The sequence below is a fragment of the Sycon ciliatum genome, chromosome 1 (assembly GCF_964019385.1).
Source record: "Sycon ciliatum chromosome 1, ocSycCili1.1, whole genome shotgun sequence".
Taxonomy (NCBI): Eukaryota; Metazoa; Porifera; class Calcarea; order Leucosolenida; family Sycettidae; genus Sycon; species Sycon ciliatum.
In genome coordinates, this window is record NC_088643.1 from 77,219,300 (window position 1) to 77,239,918 (window position 20,619).

The following is a 20,619-nucleotide window of genomic DNA, read 5'->3' on the forward strand; positions in this document are numbered from 1 at the left end:
TTGCATGCAACGTTGTATGTGTTAAGTTGACAGCATGTCACAAAGCCGAGGACATACTAGTGTATCAGGAGCACTGTTTTTTAACACAGTGCGTCCCCCGCCTTGTCATGTTAATTTATCAAACAAGGCTTACCTATAGTCTATACCAACATTATACATGTAGGGCTGTGCATGCTTTCAAAATTCTTCCTTGTTGAAGTAGAATACCGTGCTTGTGGGGGCTTTAGTAGTTCCTTTGCCAGATGTTCTATGCGTATCTCAATGACTTATCAGTTTCAGCACTCGGGCAAGGCACATTCGGGCCTACACATGTAGCCTTGAATTCTGGCTTGGAGGCATTATTTATCTATTTTCATGGCTGCGAGGTTCGTCCTTAGTTAAGAGTTATTTCTCTGTGATTCGCTGATGAGTCCACAAAGGACGAAACAGCTAGACAGTACTAGTGCTGTCCCCAGATCGTGTATTCTAAATCCATAATACTGACGCTCAATCTCCAGACAGCTGTTTCAGCCTTTTTTAGGTCCCATCAGTGGAGCTCAGAGCGGGAGGTTAAACAAATGGCAATACGGTCTATATGAAATGAACAAAAAAAGCAATTTGAAAATGGCTCAAAGCATCAAAGTCAGCGAGCTATCTGCAAGACACGCACAAAGAGAGCTTTGCACGAAGGCAGATACATATTACATATACCTTTGACACTAACCAAAAAGAGTGCTCAATCAAGTCAACGCAAGGCAGCGTAATGCGGTGATCGAGTCTATAAAAAGCTATAGTGACATGTAGCCAGGCCCCCAGCACAATAAGCTGACTTGCATCATGCTAAAATCGTTCACACAAATCTCTTATAATAATTATTATATAGATTGCAGGATAGGGTGGTTGCACCCGGAAGTGCTGTCTCTGCGATAGTGGGACCGGCCAAGATTGCAGTACAGTCGTCCACCATCAATCCAGCACTTCATTGGCCCACGCCCTCGATACACCAGCATGATTTCCGGAGTTATTACCATTCATTGATACATGCCCCCCCCCCCCCCCCCCCAGTTCTTCGGCACCTGACCCGAGTTCTATTTGGGCCGCACTACTTTGTAGCAGTCATACTATAGTACTAGAACTGGATGCACGTGATATCCACTGGAGCTGGCGCTGGCCATGAGCTGACCCACCGCCGTGCCTCCCAGTGTCAATTTTGCTTATGTGATCCTACCACAATCTGGAACATTATCAGTACTCGCCTCTGTTGACTTGCCAGCACTAGTTCTGGTGGATCCGGGCATGTTTCTGCCTTCTCTTAAGCATGTATTCTCCTGCAGGTGCATCTTTCACCTCCTAATGCGCGAGCACATTTTCTGTGGAGATTCAACGACACATAGACCAGAAAATACAGAACGGAACAGTGGCTGCCAATGCGACACAAGTACCACATAGACCTAAAAACTCATAAGTACCCTGGGAGTTAGATGCATTTACGGGCAGTATGCCAGGATTTGCGCAGCTAATTTAAAATCAGATTAGCAATGCTTTGTGCTACCTAGGTGGCATCTTGGACTCAAAAACCAACCGATTGTGGTCCAACCCAACCGACAGCGTTGTCGGTGGGTTCCGATTGGCAGGTGTTGGATGGACGTATGATCCATGCGTCCCCACAAGCAATGAGAAGTTAACAATGCCACTAAGGATATAATATCGCGGACAGCAGTACAATGAAACTGGGCCATTCATTATCAGCAATATCAGGGGTATATCCCATCCGATAAGACGTACAGCTCGTGTATGGCGGACTTTACAGCAGGTCCCGACATAGCTTGCCCCGTGCCCTTTACCACTCCTGGGCCAAAACTGTTGTACAATACTCGAGAGGGTCTAGCCTAGTGAGTGTGAACAGAACCTGGCAAACCATATCTCCAAGTGATTCACATGTTGGTATATTCTCCGTTATCATACATCAATTCCGAGCAATTTGACACCCGAATATTCTCGCACCACTACTGCTGAAGTATTGACCACAAACCATGTTCCATTTGACTTACAAACGGAACTTGCAAAAGGCATGAGAGCACTGGAATCTGTAAAGACTCTCGCATTATTTATTAGCCACCATACATACCTTTCGGGAAGTCGTGTTGGAAGCAGAATGCTCGGAGAGCAGAGCTGAGTGAGATCTGCATACAGTAACACAGCGACAATGAATCACATGAACAGAAGGTATCCGTACACATCTGAATATGCGCTTATGGGAGGAAAATCCGTGCGACAAAAGAGGACCGTGTTATGCAGGTGTACGTCTTACCCGGGTACGTACTAAGTGAGTTCCACCGTACGTATATAATTGTATTGCAATTGAATCACTTGACTGACTGGAGCCAAAAATATCAATTGGCACTTACTCCGGTTACCCGAATGTTTCGGTACCACTATCATTAGGTTTGTTGCAATCGAACCAAGTCATAGTTGAGTCATTTTCAATGCGTTAGGTGTTACCTGACGTGCCCACTGCATCAGCCGCTATGTCATATTCCACCAGGCATGCACCAAACCAGGCGCAATGCGCACACTGATGATGGTGGTTGTCACACAACGAGCAGTAGTAAAAGTGAAAGGACTTTTTGCATGTGATTTTGTTGTAATTTGTGCCAGTCGAATTGTCTCAGTGTAACTAGTTTATCGTTAGCTTACTAGTTTGAACTTAGACTTGAAGTTGCGACTTCGGTGGTAATAGTCATGAAGTTGGTTGCTCCAACGAGGAGTACACGCTTCTTGCCGAACTTGACACTTGACTGACTCACGACTGCCATCCGGAGCACACGAGGAGCACGTCGCACCTTCCGCTCGGCAAACCTGTAAGAAAGCACCACTCCCTGCTCAATACACAGTGTTTCGGGGAATTCACCCATCATCAGTTGAGCTTGAGTAGGCTGAGGAAGATTGTGCCTGAAAAGCACCACTTATATACTGCTCTCCAGGCCAAACCATCACCAGGGATACAAACTTACAGAGACGCTTTGTTTCCAGCGCGACAAACACCTCGTGAGGCCCCAGGTAGCAGCGTGAGTCAGAGTCGCTCATGGAGTTGTGCTAAACAGACGTTGAGAGCCAGTATAGCTATTCACAACGCTGTCACCTCCAACAACTGGTCGCACGTCCGCGCGAGGGACAACAATACGAACTTAGACTTGAAGTTGCGACTTCGGCGGTAATAGTCATGAAGTTGGTTGCTCCAACGAGGAGTTCCCGCTTCTTGCCGAACTTGACACTTGACTGACTCACGACTGCCATCCGGAGCACACGAGGAGCATGTCGCACCTTCCGCTCGGCAAACCTGTAAGAAAGCACCACTCCCTGCTCAATACACAGTGTTTCGGGGAATTCACCCATCATCAGTTGAGCTTGAGTAGGCTGAGGAAGATTGTGCCTGAAAAGCACCACTTATATAGAGGTTATGCGAAAGGATCACGTGCAGGCGGTGTGTAGGCGGCCAAAGCGGCCGCGCTCCGCAGGGGTGGCAAAAGAGATGAAAAGTTCAAAAGAAGTACATGTGCCTGGAATAATTTCACGAAGGAAATTTCCTGTATCGCTGTTACGTTCCTCTTCTGTTCTTTACAAAGGACTATTGTACGAACGCTGAATCAGTGGCCATGACTTCTCCCAAGTTTTCAAAAGTGTATGACGAGTTAGATGACTCCAGCAAATGCCGGTACCGTGAAAAGCTCGAGCGCGTTACACCAGACTCGAGTGATCCTTACCTGCCCAGAAGTATTTTTTTAGAGGAAGATAAATTTCCACTTGTGGACTATCCCGATATTTACAATTTCTTGGTCAACGCGCCCAGCCCCTACACCAAGGAGCAGCTCAAGGCCTACAAGAGCTTGGAAGCCTACAAATACCTTGTCAGTGGCTGGGTCGGCGATGTTCGTGCGTTTCCAGCGTCCGAATCTGACACATGTGACAGCAAGTTTGTCATCGCCAAAGTCCGCCATTCCCAGTCAGTTTCCGGCACCCATCTGCAACCCTGGATTGCTGCGCAAAACGACGGTAGCGTGATTTGTGCACACTGCACCTGCATGGCTGGTCTTGGTGAGTCTTGTTCTCACGTTGCTGCACTGTTGTTCAGCCTGTATTCTAGAACGCAGCTGATTCAGAACACAGGAAGCACTTCATTGCCGTGCCAATGGTCAACTCCTTCAATGAAGGAGGTGGAGTATGCCAGGATTCGTGACATAAACTTCACTGCACCCGACACTAAACAGCATGGGAGCAAGCGCCGTAGGTCGGAGGAGAAGGTCCCTGCTGATATTAAGCAACCCTCCAGTGCTGAGCTGGGTGAACTATATGGAAATTTATGTCAAGCCGGTAAACCGTCATTACTCTCCCTTGTTCCCGGGTTCTGCGATAGGTACGTACCTTCCAAGCCCGAGGGATATCCACCCATTTTGGATTTATTGTACGAACCAGACATGCTGGATGCTAGTTTTGGGGACCTGCTCGTTCGTTGCGAGGCAGTATTTCCAGCGGTCTGTGTTTCAGAGGAGGAAGCACGCGCTGTGGAACAGGCTACGCGGAACCAGGCAGATTCCAAGGCCTGGTTTGAATTTCGCGCCGGCCGGATCACAGCTTCAAAGTTGAAGTCTGCTGTTCGCACGGATATTAGCCAGCCCTCTGCGTCCTTAGTCCGCTCTGTGTGTTACCCTGAGGCACACAAGTTCTGTAGCAAAGCCACACAATGGGGATGTGATCACGAGCAGAAGGCAATTGACAACTATAGTGAACATGCCAGTGCAACACATCAGAAGGTTGAAGTACTGCCCAGTGGCTTTGTAATTCATCCAGACTATCCATATCTTGGCGCTACTCCCGACTCCCTTGTGCAGTGCTCCTGCTGTGGCAACGGCGTGGTGGAAGTGAAGTGCCCGTACGGGTGCCGAGACAGTAGCCTGCATGATGCTGCCGATTCAGGGAAGTTCTGTCTAGTAAAGTCCGGCGGAGCACTCCATCTTAAGCAAGACCACATGTACTACTACCAAGTACAGCTACAGATGCTGGTGTGTAAGGTGCAGTACTGTGACTTTGTTGTGTGGAATGAAGGTCAGCTGTTTGTGGAGCGTATCTGTGCAGACACAGATTTCATCCGTGAAGCGGTAGCAGGTGCCAAGAAATTCTTCCAGTGTGCTGTTCTCCCAGAGCTTGTTGGGAAATGGTTCACTAAGACGTTCTCCACTCTTCCTGCCGATGCGTCTTCAGCGGCTACATCAGCCTCGGAACCACTTGGTGCTGCCAGTACAACATCTACTGCGGATCAAGAACGCCCTCCGGAGTTTTGCTACTGCAAGTCTGTGAAGGCTGGCGAGGTACTGCGATGTTCCAACAACGATTGCAGTATTCGTTTGTTCCACATGGCTTGTTTGCAGCTGAAGAGTAAGCCAAAGCGCAAGAACTGGACCTGCCCGGAGTGTCGCAAGATTAAATCTGCCACTAAATAATGATATGCATATACAATTACAGTGGTAGCGACTTCGGCGACAAGTTTATAGGAATGTTGGTCGCTAAGCACAACGTTCGTCAGCCTACTCAAGCTCAACTGCATGAGGGGTGAATTCCCTGAAACACTGTGTATTGAGCAGGGAGTGGTGCTTTCTTGCAGGTTTGCCGGAAGGAGGGCTCGAGGGACTTCTTCTCTGCTCTAGATGGCAGTTGTGAGTCAGTCAAGTGTCTGGATGGAAGTCGTGAGTTTGTCAAGTTTCTGAATGGCAGTCGTGAGTCAGTCAAATGTCCAGTCAAGGCGGCAGAAAAGCTCGACCTCTAGTATGGGGTGCAACCAACTTTCCATGTACATAGTCATTTTTGTCGTAGCATTTGTAAATCCAAGTCTCAAGCATTTGAGAAGTGATTATATTCATGGAGCCTGCTATTCTGGTATTTCTAGAGTTGCATTTTCAACTTGTTCTGCTGTGCCTTCCACGGTACTTGCTGTTGCACTTGCCACGCGTGTGCATACAATCGGTGGCTGGGCTTTCACAACGATTTCCGTTACCTTTCTTGTATTTCTTTGCTTGCATGTATCTCTGAAGGACCATAATGCTGATTCGTACTTGTGGGTCCCAGGACATGCGTGAAGACCACTCACTGCTTATGCATGTGAGCAGAGGAACTCCATCATTACACATCAAACACTTCGCTCTTTACGTCTCTTCCGGGTGATGTTGGCATAAGTTGAGTTGTTCTTTGGTGCTGGGCATACTACATCTGATGGTACATCGCGCACTACCCAGCACCCTAAGTTGGGTTTCAGGGCTATTCATAATTATTATATTGTGTTGTCCCTATTTGGACCACGAGTCATTATATTGATGCAACAAGAAACGGAGGCATGTCGTGAGTGATGATAGAAGCCATTATTATTACTATTATTATAAGTCTGTTGGCGTTGCCATGACCAAGCAAGCTTGGCTAGCCAGACAAAAGAAACTAGAAACAAGCGAGGTCAATGAGGTGAACACATGCGCATGCAACTGCAGAATAGGTAAAACAGAAATATAATTGCCGGTATATCCAGACAGTCCAAAAAGCACAAGGGGTTAATAATAAATTTGAATAATAATATAATAATAATAATAATGTAGCAATCATTACAGCTGACAAAGCGGCATGATGTAATTTACTCGAAAGGTACCACGGACTCACAACAGTTGCACAGAGCACAGCAGACGGTGACAACCTTGTCAATGAATGCACATGATGTAGCTTTATCGTCATGCATGAGGAAAGCAATGGGCAAAGTGCCAGAGAGGATCGTGTATTTCTGGCGAAGCATTCCAATCACTCGCTCCACATGGATACGGACGCGTGACACTTGTCGAGCACTGTCCAATTTCAGCCTGGAGAGTTGCTTCTTCCCCTTCGTAAATGGGGGCATCACCAACTCTGCGCAGAACATGCCAACGCTGTCTTCAACAGTGAAACCACGGTCAGCCAGCACCTGGTCACCCGGATTTAGGTGACTAAGCAGACCGCAGTGCTCTGTGATGAACTTGTCTGAGGCTCTCCCGCCCCATGCATGCGAAATAAATGTAATGACACCCTGTGGCGCTACGCCAATCAAAAACTTTGCAGTGTTATGGCTTTTATAGTGAGAGTACGTTTGAGCTCTTGCCATCAGATCAGAAGGTCGTTCACAAAAAACTTCAAAGCAGTCAATAATGACAGCACAGCCCGGGAAATGCTTACGAAATTCAAGTGGCAGAGTTTTGCGTAGTTCGTCCCTTTCCGGCCATTTGACAAGTGGTCCCAGCATCACATGCATCACCCGGATCCAGCGCTGGAAAATCCGGCACACGGTCGACTGGTGAATGCCGAATCTGTACGCCAAGTCTTGGTCCCGACAATTCAGCCGAAGCTTCATGAGAACAATCAAGAACTGCTGGAAGAGAGAGAGCGTGTGGCGGTGGTGCTGTGGAACTCTCTTCCTCACGTGTTCAAATATGCCCATCATGGTCCCAAAAGACTGCAAACCTGTGTAGAAGAGCACCTTCGCGTTGTCTTTCTCAAACGACTCGATTGACAAGGTGTCACCTTGTCCTGGAGCGTGTGGCATCCGTTTGCTTTCCAGGACCAAACAGTTGTTTGTCTCCTCCAGCCGCGTCAAGTGCTCCATATCCATGTCAGTCTGCGATGAGACACTGGAGACTGCTACAGGATCAGACTCTACCTCTGCACCATAGGCACCAGGCAAATCTGCCATTGCCTCTGTGAAGTCATTCCCGGAGGCGTCCACTTTCACTGGTGTCTGCGTCTTGCTCTCCTCGAACGTCAGCTTCCGCTTCGCTCGGCGTTCATATGCCACCAAATCCCTCTCCGCTTTACGCTTTACAGGAGTCCTGACATGTTCAAAAAGTTTCGGAACGTAAGCGGGAGATAGTGGATCGTTGCTCTTCTCTGCGCCTACGAAATGGTCTGAACAGATCCTGCTACTGTCAGTTGGCTTCCAATTCTCTCGTCTCATAGCCGCAACCCATAGTTTGCGCCGCTCGTCCGCTACGGGAAACTTGTAAAACTTCACAGCCGTTCCAGGATCGGCACGATTGCTACACCCGACGGCTGCACAACTCTTCGGCATGTTGAAGGCTAAAAACTTCAGCAAGCGAGACACCAGCGGAAATTAAAATAAAAGTGAGGAACGATATGTCGACAACCAACAACAAATTTTACTTTTCCTCTCAAAGACTAGTAAAAAATAGTTCAAGCAGAAACGACTTCATTTTGCCACCCCTGCCACTCGCAGCCGCCTTGGCGCTCCTCGTGACGTCATTCGCATAACCTCTATACTGCTCTCCAGGCCAAACCATCACCAGGGATACAAACTTACAGAGACGCTTTGTTTCCAGCGCGACAAACACCTCGTGAAGCCCCAGGTAGCAGCGTGAGGTGCGACGTGCTCCTCGCGTGCTCCGGATGGCAGTCGTGAGTCAGTCAAGTGTCAAGTTCGGCAAGAAGCGTGTACTCCTCGTTGGAGCAACCAACTTCATGACTATTACCGCCGAAGTCGCAACTTCAAGTCTAAGTTCGTATTGTTGTCCCTCACGCGGACGTGCGACTAGTTGTTGGAGGTGACAGCGTTGTGAATAGCTATACTGGCTCTCAACGTCTGTTTAGCACAACTCCATGAGCGACTCTGACTCACGCTGCTACCTGGGGCTTCACGAGGTGTTTGTCGCGCTGGAAACAAAGCGTCTCTGTAAGTTTGTATCCCTGGTGATGGTTTGGCCTGGAGAGCAGTATATAAGTGGTGCTTTTCAGGCACAATCTTCCTCAGCCTACTCAAGCTCAACTGATGAGGGGTGAATTCCCCGAAACACTGTGTATTGAGCAGGGAGTGGTGCTTTCTTACAGGTTTGCCGAGCGGAAGGTGCGACGTGCTCCTCGTGTGCTCCGGATGGCAGTCGTGAGTCAGTCAAGTGTCAAGTTCGGCAAGAAGCGTGTACTCCTCCTGGTGATGGTTTGGCCTGGAGAGCAGTATATATGTGGTGCTTTTCAGGCACAATCTTCCTCAGCCTACTCAAGCTCAACTGATGAGGGGTGAATTCCCCGAAACACTGGGTATTGAGCAGAGAGTGGTGCTTTCTTACAGGTTTGCCGAGCGGAAGGTGCGACGTGCTCCTCGTGTGCTCCGGATGGCAGTCGTGAGTCAGTCAAGTGTCAAGTTTGGCAAGAAGCGTGTACTCCTCGTTGGAGCAACCAACTTCATGCTTACTAGTTTGTTTTTACAAAAGAGAAAAGACCAAGGAACTACAAGTTACGCTATACTGTCCACTAACACCACCAGTTACTAAACAATCAGCTCATGTGATAGCATTGCATGACACTGAACAGCTCTAGTCCAACAGCCTTGTGGACGACGACCGTCACTGGAGAATCGGTCCGTCGCTCCACCAGCCCGGCGGCACAGTGGACAGTGCCTTGGGGGTGTCAGGCATGGATCAGGCTGATAAGGACGTGGTGGAGACGGAAATGATGTTTGCAAGGAAGAGTGATGATACGCGTATGTGCTCTCCGCCAGTTGTTGAAGCAACAGTCCGGCAGTGGAAAGTCGGCAAGGTTAAAATAAGTGACCAACTGGGTGAAAGTACACCAAATGTGGCCCATCTCTTGAATGGTGCGGACCACGGCAAGGACCTGAAGTTGAAGGTCGTCAATGGCAACACCGCATGGTCGACGTCAATGGGAACATCAAGCCATCAAGTTGGTGGAACTATGGAATGTCCGTCGCAGGCTGCAGCGACAGGGTAACGTGCTCAGGGAAGAGTACAGCGACGATGATCAGCTGTGTCTTGCACGCAGTTGTGTTGATCGTGGCGTGCAGAACAACAGAGTCAGTTGCGGTATTCGTACATTTGTCCGTTTAGGATTGTGATCCCCAGGAAGTCCTTTGGTGAGGAGTGATGTCACGCAACGAGCAGTAGTCAAAGTGAAAGGACTTCTTGCATGTGATTTTGTTGTAATTTTGTAAGGTGTGGTGGCAGAACTTTCAGCTGGTAGTGGGTGATGGGCTGGCTGTGTGACAACAATTACGGGCTTGACGAACGACATAATTATGGCGAGTCGATCTTTGGCCAGTTGCTGAGTTGGAGATCGTCACCGTAGACCCAGAGATCTGGTCCACGGTCCAGGGGTTGGGATCCCACTGTGGTGAGAGCTTGTGTGCCTGCTCATTGCGGCGTAAGACGCGCTGACCAGGAGTGAGGATGGGGGCGTTTGACCGGCGGGTGGCATTGGCAGCGTCGCACTGGGATTGGCGGAATTGCTGGTCACGGTGGGCAGCTGAAGGCAAGTCTGGTGCGGCTGCCGTAATGCAGGGTATGCTGTCGGGGATGGGGCGACCAAACATGAGTGTTGCCGGTGCCTCGTGAGTGGCAGGGTGTGGCGTGGTGCGGTACGCTAGGAGCCATTGGTCAAATGCAACATTGATGTCTTCGCCAGCTAGTTTGGCAGTTCGCAGAACTTTGCCAATGGTACGGTTGAGGCACTCGACTGCTCCGTTTGCTTGTGGCCACAAAGGAGGGGTGTGGCGGTGCTGGATAGCGTGTTGCGCGAGGAAATCAGCAAAAGCCGAAGAACGGAACTGAGGACTGTTGTCCGAGACTAGCTCTTCGGGCAAGCCGAACATGGATAATGTAGAGCGCAGAGCTTTAACAACACCGGCCGTAGTGGGTGTCGTGCTGAACACGTTGATGACCGGGTAGCGAGTCAACTGGTCGATAGTGGCAATCAGGTGCTGACCGTTTGGCATGGGTCCATACAAATCGACGAAGACTCGTTGCCACGGCTTGGTGGACGGTGGTGTGGGCACGGACTCCCGGACGTAGCGGTGTCGTTGAGAGAGTTGCTTGGCACGGAATACATTGCCGGCAGAGTGCTTCGGCTTCAGTAGCCATGTTGGGCCACCCAACATTGCTGTTGAGCCGTTGCTTGGTGCGGACAATATCTTGGTGGCCCGCATGTGTAAGCTGCAGGGTAAGCCGTTGGAGGGCCGTGGGAATGACGAGACGGTCGTTGCGGAGTAGTAGACCGTCACTCTCAGACAGTTCATGGCGGAGGGCAAAGTACGGGCGGACCGTGGTGTGGCTGGAATCCCAGCGGCCAGATTGCAGAGAGGAAAGGATGGCTTGCAGTGTGGTGTCTGCGGTGGTGGCGTCCGCAATCTCCTTCAGAGCCAACGCATTCGGCTTAGCTGCTGTAGCTAGGGCATGTATGTACGCAGTGTCTTCCTGTGCGCCGATGTTTGGCAAGTCGGGATGAGGCTGCGGATTGCGACTGACGACGTCGGCCGGGTTTTCTGGGCCAGGCTTGTACTGGAGCTGGAAGCTGAGATCCTGCAGGCGGAGGACCATGCGCTCAATTCATGGTGGAGGTCTCGATCCGACGGCCTTGAGTTGCAGGAGCGGCTTGTGGTCGGTGACAACGGTGAACTGTGGATCACCTTGTCAAGTCGTGGTGAAAGCGAAGGCAGCCAAACTTGACACCCAATGCTTCCCGTTCAGTTTGAGAATATTGCTGCTCGACGCCGGAGAGTGCACGGCTGGCGAATGCTACAGGTGCATCGTGGCCGTTGTCTTGGCGTTGACACAGGATTGCGCCGAGGCCGGTGGGCGATGCGTCGACATACAGTGATGTGTTGCGGTCAAAGTATTGCAGCATGCAGTCTTCGGCGATGGCCTTCTTCAGTGCATCAAATGATTGTTGCTCAACATCAGTTCAACGCCAAACAGTACCTTTCTTAGTGAGAGCAGGGAGTGGCGTGGTGAGATCAGCCATGTTACGAATGTAACGGCGGAGGAAGTTGGTGAGACCCAGGAAACTCTGTATGTCGCTGACGCAAGATGGCGTAGAGAATGTTGCCACAGACTGCTGGTGGCTGGGAGAGGCGCGGATGCCCTTGTCGGAGTAGACGCTAGCCATGAACTTGAGCCGAGGCTTGAGGATGTGACATTTGTGACATTTGGCTCGGTTGAGTGTAACGTTGTGATCTTGGAGCCGCTGGAGGCAGGCGGCGAGTCGTCGGTTGTGCTCTTCGACGCTCTTACCAAAGTTGAAGATGTTGTCGTGGACGTTCTTCACACCGTCGAGGCCAGCGAGCCATGGCGTCCAGTGTGCGCTGTAGGATCTCGGATGCGGACGATACGCCCATGGGCAGACGTTTACAGTGCAAAACTGCGTAGCGACGTGACTCAGGGTGGCCTGGCTCTCCACAGCGGTAGCAGAGCGATGTGCTGGATTCCCGCCGGCCTGGAGCGCGAGTGGCGACTGGGGCAGGTGGCTGGTGGTACGAGTTTGCAGCTGGATGTGGCGAAGACTGCATCGGTCGACGCGACGGAGTTGAAACAGTAGCAGGAGGCGGCTGTGTCCTTTTGTAGAACGGTGGCTGATGACGGAGGGCATTGATCGAGTCTTGTGTGCGCCGGAACGCCGTCGTCTGTTTCACTGACGCTTCAAATGCTCTGGCGGCCTTGAGCGCCTTGGCGAGATCAAGGGACGCAGTCTCCAGCAGTTTTCTGCGGAGTGGATCGGACGTGCATCCTGCCACAATTTGATTACAGAGAGCCACGTTCTTCTGGGCATCGTCGGCGAAGCTGCAGGTCGTTGCCGATGCCAGCAAACGAGTATAAAACGTGTCTAACGTTTCGCCAGGCTGCTGGGTGACCTGCCGGAAGTGGAAGCGGGCCATGCTGGGGCTCTGCTTCGACTGAAAGTAGTCGGCGGCGGCGGTTATGAGGCCGTCGAGATCGTTGCCAGTGTTGGCTAACGTAGGGACGAGCTGCTGGATGTCCGTGAGGACACTCCCGGCGAAAGAGAGTAGACAGGCAGTGGAGAGGAGCAATCAGAGGTAGCTGACGATGCTGATGTCGTCAAAGACGCCTGCGAAGCCATGCCAAGATAAGAAACCTCTTTGAATAAATCACGCGCTAGCGCTCTTCCACAAGAAAATTCATCCGAAAAATATGTTCGGCAAAGTGAGCTTTTTCCGAACAAACATGCCGCATCTTCGTGTGCATTTTTCGACCTCGCTCCCGCTTGCCGAATCTTTTGCCGAATTTTGGAATGCAAAACCTCACTAATATGATGCCAACAGAATGTAATGGTGTGCGTGCATGCGTACAGAGTCGGTGCGTACCGACTGTCAGCACAGGTGTGGAAAGCAGCATATGTAAATGGATAGGAGCACAAACGGTGCCGCGTGCATATATGTGTCGGTAGAGCATGAGACTCTTAATCTCAGGGTCGTGGGTTTGAGCCCCACGTTGGGCGCCAAATGTCGTCTCAGTTGGAGAACGAGCTGCCTCTACTATACCCTCGCCACGCCACACATCAAACGGACTAGTCAAGTGGTTTTTCTCTAGAGCTAGAGAGAGAGCTATTCATTACTACACTTCAGGAGACGACGGGAGAACTGACAACTGACATGGCGAAAGGAAACATGATATCGGAAAGTGGTGCCCTCATCAGCACAAAAAGTGGCGTACTCGATATCATATCAGCACAAAAAAGGTGCACGTGTCAGCAATACAACAAAGCAGCGCAGCAGCATGTACGGGTCAGCATCACAGAGACACAAATACAGCAGCAGGTACTACAAAGAGACAACACGTGCAGCCACATGTACAACATATGGGTGTGACAGTCCATATATGTACGTGTGAACACTACACACGATGAGAACATGCAAAGTATGGAGACCCAGACTGTGTGGTCAGCAGAACACAGCCCGTACAGGATGAAACAGACAACTTAACGTAATATAGCACCACGTACCGGCGGACTAGTCGACGCTGATGGGAGAAGTGGCACCCCCTGAGGCAGCTACGGATGCTAGAACTCTACAGCCAGACCAACACCAATATAAAACAAAAAGGTACACCACACCAGGAAGCAAGTCAAATAAAGATGTGTGAACAACAGCCACACACCACAGAAAAGCATACAGAACAAAGACTCAATTACCGACACCATAGACACTGCAAAATCCAAACAGGAGGAAAATACTAACTCCCTGAGGACACTGAGCATGAGGCAAACGCGCAAGCAACCTCTTGCCGATGTTCCACCGTGTAACAACAACCGCGCTGGCCACCGGACTGTATGGTAGGGGTATTACACCTGGACCTCAAGACCAACGGGCGAAGGACAGCAGACCGGGCCCAGGTAAATACAATGAGGAGCACTGTATACAACTACAGAAATAACCCAAACCCATGCCAATTTGACCAACATACCTTCCCTGCGCATCCATTCCTAGTGTACGGGTCTGAAAGATGAAAGATGGAGCGCTTGTATACACGGGCCCGGAAAGCCTGCTTCGGCCGCTCGGCAGCAGCTTCGTAGTGGTGGTCAAGGGTCGAAGACCGACGGATACGGATCAACTCCCCAGTGAACACACCTTTGCCCATACTACAGGGGTGGTTACTACCGACAAGCAGATACAGGAAACGATTGGTGAACTTGAAATGAGGCCATGTATCTCTTACTACGGAAAACTGTGGTGTCCAGGAAATCAATGCCATCATGTGCCAGTTCATGAGAAAACTTGAGGGCCGAACACTTATTAATCCTATCTAAAGTGCGCTGAACTTGACCTTCGCAACCATGCAATGATAAAGCGTCTATAAACCTGAACCTCTAAACCCTCCCCCTCTAAGATCGGCAAAACGTACTGCTTCTCCAAATACAGCATAACAATGTCGGCATAGACCACTGCTGCAGGCGAACCCATGGCAGTCCCTTGGATCTGCCGAAACACATCGTTACCATACACAAACTCATTTTTCTTCCGAATGACTGACATCAAGGAAGTCACTGCTGTTAATAACCATGTACGAAGGGCGAGGGGCATCCACCTTGTACACCTGTGTGTGATATACCACGACAACCGGGCTCGTTGGGGATATTGGTGTAGTAAAGGCTGGTCACATCTATACTCAATTATAAATGATCGTCCCGCACAGGCAAACCTTCTACCAAGTTGATGAAATCCGCAGTTGAGGTCAGAACAGTACTTTCCTCACATACATACGGGTTCAGTAGAAAGTCAGTGAACTCAGCAGGATAGTAGCCAGGACTATTTAGATTAACAATAGGCCTAACCTTCAGGACCCAGGGCTTATGTGTTTTGAGAAGTCTCCTGAAAACGGGCATGCGCCACCGGTGCGACTAAGAACAGTGACATAATATAATTATTATATTAGTGGGCATACGATGCTCAATGCGATGCCTAGTCATGGTGAGTAAACAATTGACTCGGGTCGCTCACACGAAGTCTCAACACAGCCTTGAGCCTGTTGGTTGCCATCGGCAGTCTAGCCGCATGCTCATCTAGCCCCTCAGGCAAAAAAAACAGTCATTTATAATGTTTGGCATTGTGATGCTGGGCACGACCTATATCATCATAGTGAGATCAGTCCAGGACTACTATCACAATAGACTGCCTTTGAATATGCCTGAGTCCGATCGCGTTCTAGCTCCCAAACTATGCGCTGCATGTGTACACTCCGCCTATGGTTAGTCTACTCCAGAACAACGCCTGGAGAGGTTCATTGGGGGCATGATGTCCCCCCACCCCATTCCCCCCTTGCCCCTGCACCTGAAGTACCGGTATTGCCCCCCCCCCCCCCCTCCCCAAACAAATTACAGGACACAGATGGAGCACTGGGGAGCACGTAGCAGTAGGCAAAGTTGACGATGCCAGTGCAGACACGCCTGATCTCGGTCACCACACTGGCACCGTATAGTCTCCAAGGGACATAGCTACCAGAGAACACACAGAATGGGAGTATATAGTGCTATCTCGGTGGATAGACAACCCCCTATACACAAAATATCTACTGATAGAGTTCTGTGTAGACTCTATGTGCACATATGTGTGGATGAGTACTGGTAAACGGGCAGCTAACCCTAGTCTAAGTAAAATAAAGGTAGAATGTAGACCCTGGGCAAAAAAATAAGTAAATAAAAATATTGACTAGTTTGAGGGAAAGACACAAACGGGAAAAGTCTGAAGAATTGACTGTCACCAAAAAAATAATAATAGCTACACACACGAGGGAACTCAGATGGAGAGCCAAGGATTAAAATTGAAAAAGAGGACCATCAGTTTACGAGTTATCCGTTTTGTCCAACACTAACGGATATAAACGTGATGCAGCTAAGCATCAGGTCGTTGAATGCCAGGATCTCATCAGTCAGTTTTTGTGCTAATTGATGCACATTTTTGACTCAGCAGTATTCTGCATATAACCGTTAGTGTTGGACAAAACGGATAACTTGTAAACATGAGGGAACACTCATCCTTACCCAAGTCCCAACGTCAGCACTCGGCGCTGCTCCGAACCAAGAGGGACACTGGAGAGATCGTCCATCAGCTCCTCTCTTGTCCTGCGATCAAATCGCCTAATGCTAAACACAAGAAGATAGGAAAGGCAAGTAGAATAAATAAATCAATAAAATAATAAACAACAAAACAAGTTTGAACAGCTGCAAACGTAATGGACGATTCGAACAAGACCAATGATATACCTAGCAATAAGTGTGCAGAGTGTGCAGCCCAAGGATAATCATCCCACAGCAAAGTTTATTGTTTAGGGCATAGACTCACAGTAACAAGCTCACCTTTGCTGCATCTCACACCGCTTCACACGGTAATCTACTGTATCACCATGGTAATTTCTGTTGCACATTGCTGCTTGTTTAACAAAAGGCAGAAAACACACCGAATTTCCAGGAATTACCATGGTGATACGGTACTTTAGCTTGAACCTATCGTATGACGGGTTTTCTATGTACATGTACATGTATGAACGTACTCGCACTGGGCACTCTGGCCGCACGCATCTGCACGCGTATGCAGCCTGTCAGTGGCGGTATACCCTCGAACGGTATAAAAAAGTATAGTACTCGACAGGACTTCCGACCGGGTCGCAGGTAACCCAGTGTTCTTTTTCCAAAAGGTCCAAGTACTCACAAACAGGGTCACTGACCTGGCTCTGGAGCAGACACTGGTAATCTAGGTCCAAGTTTGCTCGATTATGTTCTGATGCTTCATGTGCTTTCATAGCCAAGGTTTCTCACTTTCTTCGCAAGCTCTTTTAGTCTTGAGAGTTGACAACTGCTTATGGTTGTGTTGGCAGAAAACATATCAGCTAATCTGACAACCGTCCAACCCCATTTTACTGGTAAGTAGTCAGCGAGTGGCTTTGATGGGGCCATACAGTACTAGAGGGGAAGTTACGCGGCATATTTGTGCTTCCTTTTTGAAAACACGTTCTCGATCGAAGGGTTTCTAAACTTTATCCCTGCGCTCATTGATGGAGTTCATCGATGGAGTTGCCAGCGGCACTCTACAGAAGAACAATGTTGTCAAGTTTTTTTATGAAAAATTGTCAAACATTTTCAAATTGCTATAAGTTTGGTTAGGGCCGGGTTCCACTGCGGCTCCGCAGCTCCGCTGCTCCACGGTACTTGGCTGCATGCAGCAGAGCGGCGCGGTTCCAGTGACACTCGCCATTCACGGTACCGCGATCGTGCTCGACGTTTTTTGATGACATTTAGCCTGCCTGCGCGCGCGTGAAATCCAAAAAAATACTCGTGTTCTGGCCTGTGCAACGAATTAAAATTCCCCCGAATAAAACAATTAAGTGCGGGAAACAATGCAAGCCGTGACCGCGGCTTGCATTTTTTGTATCAAGCAGCGAAGCGAAAGCTGGTGATGAGCCGCGGCCTCGCTGGACCAGCTCGTAATGATGACGTTTCATGCCGTGGATGATGTGCGGCGGAGCGGCAGTGGAACCCAGCCCTTAGGCAAAGGAAATTTGTCATTAATTTGTTTATGCTGCATAGATGGAGAGCTGCACACTCTGGCTTATGGACTCTCGCCTACAGTGTAGTCGTACTGCTAGTGTACTGGCATTACAGAAGACACGAAAAACGAGAACATAACTATGGCGAGAAAGTAATTACTGGCTAAGAATTGCCCTAAGACTTACCGCTTCTCAGTGCTCCATACCAGGAAGTAGTACAATACCTACTCCCTGCTCCATACGAGTGTTTTCTCCTCATTCTCTGCATCCTTTACCCCAGGAGTCTCGTCCATTTAGCGGCTCAAATGCTTGAGCTCCGGATAGCGGAAAATAGCTCGTCGTCCATTAGCGGCTCTAATAGTACCTGGTCTGAAGTGTCGCAGTCTAGCAACTATGATTTTTTCCAGGAGGGTAAGGGTTGCAAATCCAAAGAGACCCTAAGCTTCGTCTATCAAACAAAACAATTGCCCTAAAAAATGGAAGAGGAAAAGAGTGAGCGAGCTGGTCTGAGCGCGCTACTTTTCAAAAAATAGAAGCTGAAAGCCATCAAAGTCAAAGCATTCTGGCTAGCGCGTTTGTGTATGTCACGAGCGCTAGTGCGCTAGTCGCAGCAAACGCTCGCAGGCCAGAGTTAGCGCTATTTGGGCTGTTTGCCGCACGCGGCAGCTGGATGGATCACGTGATCCAAGCTGACAAATAAGGTCCGATGGTTCAGCTACATTGAGCCACAAGCATTAGTATTACCCTAATGTGTTCAGCTCAGTGCAGTCCGCGATCCGCGGATCCGTGTTCGGATGTGCATGCGTGAGGAACTTCCTTCTTTGGAACTGCTTCTTGCATGAGCTGTTTCGGATATTTCGTCTCCTGGCCTGACTTATTTCGTTTCGGCGCTGCTGAGACCTCCTTTCGCGGAATATTACTCAATGACAGGTGAGTTGACCAGTTTCCTTTGATTCATTTGCTTGTGTTCACTCTTTCATTTACGAAAAGTGTGCTGATCGTTTTTTTTTGTTTGGGCGGAATGCAATAAATAATGGAAAAGCTGACAGGATCTCTTTTCTCAATTTAGCTTTTCCGCTGCCGAGGCATCCTTTTACGGAATGCTCGATGAAAGGTCATCTCTGAGTTGACCGGTTTCCTTCGATTCATGTGCTTATGCTCGCCCTTTCATTTACGGAAACGTGTGCTGATTTTATTCGGATTTAGATCCATTTTATCTCTTTGTCCTTGTCTACAGTGTGTGAAGAATGCGAGTTCACCTTCTTGACGGTAATGCTTATGTTAGATGTGTTGTCGAAATACTCATGTTCATTGCACATTGGTACGTACAAGTAAGGCACTGGTCAGTCGCATACTATCGTTGGCAGTTCCCAATCTGGCGGGAAAGGTTCCGAAGGACTCATTGACCGAGTTTGCCAAATAAATTCGCATATCAGGGAAAATCTCCATTGTGGAGAGGTTCAGTAACTTGTTTGCTTCATACGAAACAAGCCAATGGGTGCAGTCTCGTCTCGTGAAAATCTCGTACTTGTATGATTGGAATTGTTTACTCGGGTCTGGGCTGTTTGATTTGTGAGTACCGCCGAGATTGCACTGCCCCAATTAAAGTTTCGTGCCGCCAAAGCAAGAATTACGATCTGCAATCTGTTTGTAGTACCTGTAGCACCTGCAAGAATGTGCAGTACATGTATCGTACTTTCTCTGTTGCTGTTTCAGTTGCCGTCATGTTGCTAAAGAAATGTTCAGTAGAGAGGTTCTGCAAAACGAAAATTCGAACGAAGTTTCGCGACAGTCCTTGCGAAAGTGTGTACCAATGTTTGCACGAACTTTGCGTTCTGCACATTTTGTAGTTTGCGCGGACCAAGTGCACGTACGCCATGACCCGATCTCACGAAATTTCCTACGACAGTCATCTCGCGTTTCCTGCAAGTTTCGCGTCCAAAGTTGCGAAAGTTCCAGCGAAGTTTCGCACTTCATAATGTAGAGCGAAAGTTTGTACGCATTTTCGTTTTGCAGAACCTCTCTAGTGACTCATTTGTTTCATACGAGACGAGTCAATGAGTCGGTGTGGCTTAGAATCTTTCGCTGTAGAAGAAATCTATTCCTATGTCTATTGGAGAAATAATTGTATTCACTGGTTATAAAATAGGTTAAGACAAACTCACAGAATAAATACCATCGGCCCCTTGGTGTTCGTCCTAAAGAGGTTCGACTGGATATCATTCACACTCACCAAAAAATGTGTAAGATTTTATTATCATGGAGTGCCTTGTTTATCTCTCAGTACCTCCAACCATAGCCTTGCCCCTTTTAACCTCAGGATAGAAAGAAACCGCTTTCCACCCTGGACTTTGATGATCTGTCTGACAGGATTGGTTCGGCCCTCACTGAGACAGGACGGCATGTCACTGTTAGCACTGGCGTTGATGAACTCGTGGATAAATGGCACGGTAGCATTGGAGGTCTCCTTGATGACCTCGATCCATATGTGGTCAAGAACATAAAGCTACACAAGAAATCGCCTAAGCCATGGATCACTCCAGAGCTACGTTTTCTATTGGCACGTCGACAGTACCTCCATCGCCGAGCATGTAAGAAAGCGAGTGACCCAGCAGCTTTAGAAGAATATCGTCGAGTTCGGCGCGAGGGAACTTTAATGAGCAGGCGTCTCCGCTCCCAGTACTATCAACATCAATTCATGTCCGTCCGTAAACAGCCCAGGGGCCAATGGCAGTTACTCAATGGCCTGCTTCACAGACATACCAAGGACACTTTAGGAGGG

At 49.1% G+C, this 20,619-nt stretch overlaps 1 protein-coding gene across 7 annotated transcripts; it reads right to left on the reverse strand.

The window, feature by feature from the left end:
• Positions 1-542: 542 nt before the first annotated feature.
• Positions 543-18,348, reverse strand: LOC135805571 (uncharacterized). 7 transcript variants are annotated; one of them, XM_065319627.1, is made up of 7 exons: positions 18,024-18,338; positions 16,651-16,720; positions 16,336-16,437; positions 14,262-14,773; positions 13,801-13,865; positions 2,108-2,162; positions 543-1,349 (listed from the first exon to the last, which is right to left on the reverse strand). In XM_065319627.1, exons 4-7 carry the CDS (start codon positions 14,562-14,564, stop codon positions 1,323-1,325), a joined length of 450 nt encoding a protein of 149 aa, XP_065175699.1. In that variant the 5' UTR covers positions 14,565-14,773; positions 16,336-16,437; positions 16,651-16,720; positions 18,024-18,338; the 3' UTR covers positions 543-1,322. The 7 variants fall into 7 exon arrangements, 4 of the variants coding, with proteins under 4 accessions (XP_065175699.1, XP_065175700.1, XP_065175698.1 ...); XR_010551155.1 differs by lacking the exon at positions 14,262-14,773 and having other exon boundaries at positions 18,024-18,315; XM_065319628.1 differs by lacking the exon at positions 14,262-14,773 and having other exon boundaries at positions 13,801-13,848; positions 18,024-18,343.
• Positions 18,349-20,619: the final 2,271 nt, after the last annotated feature.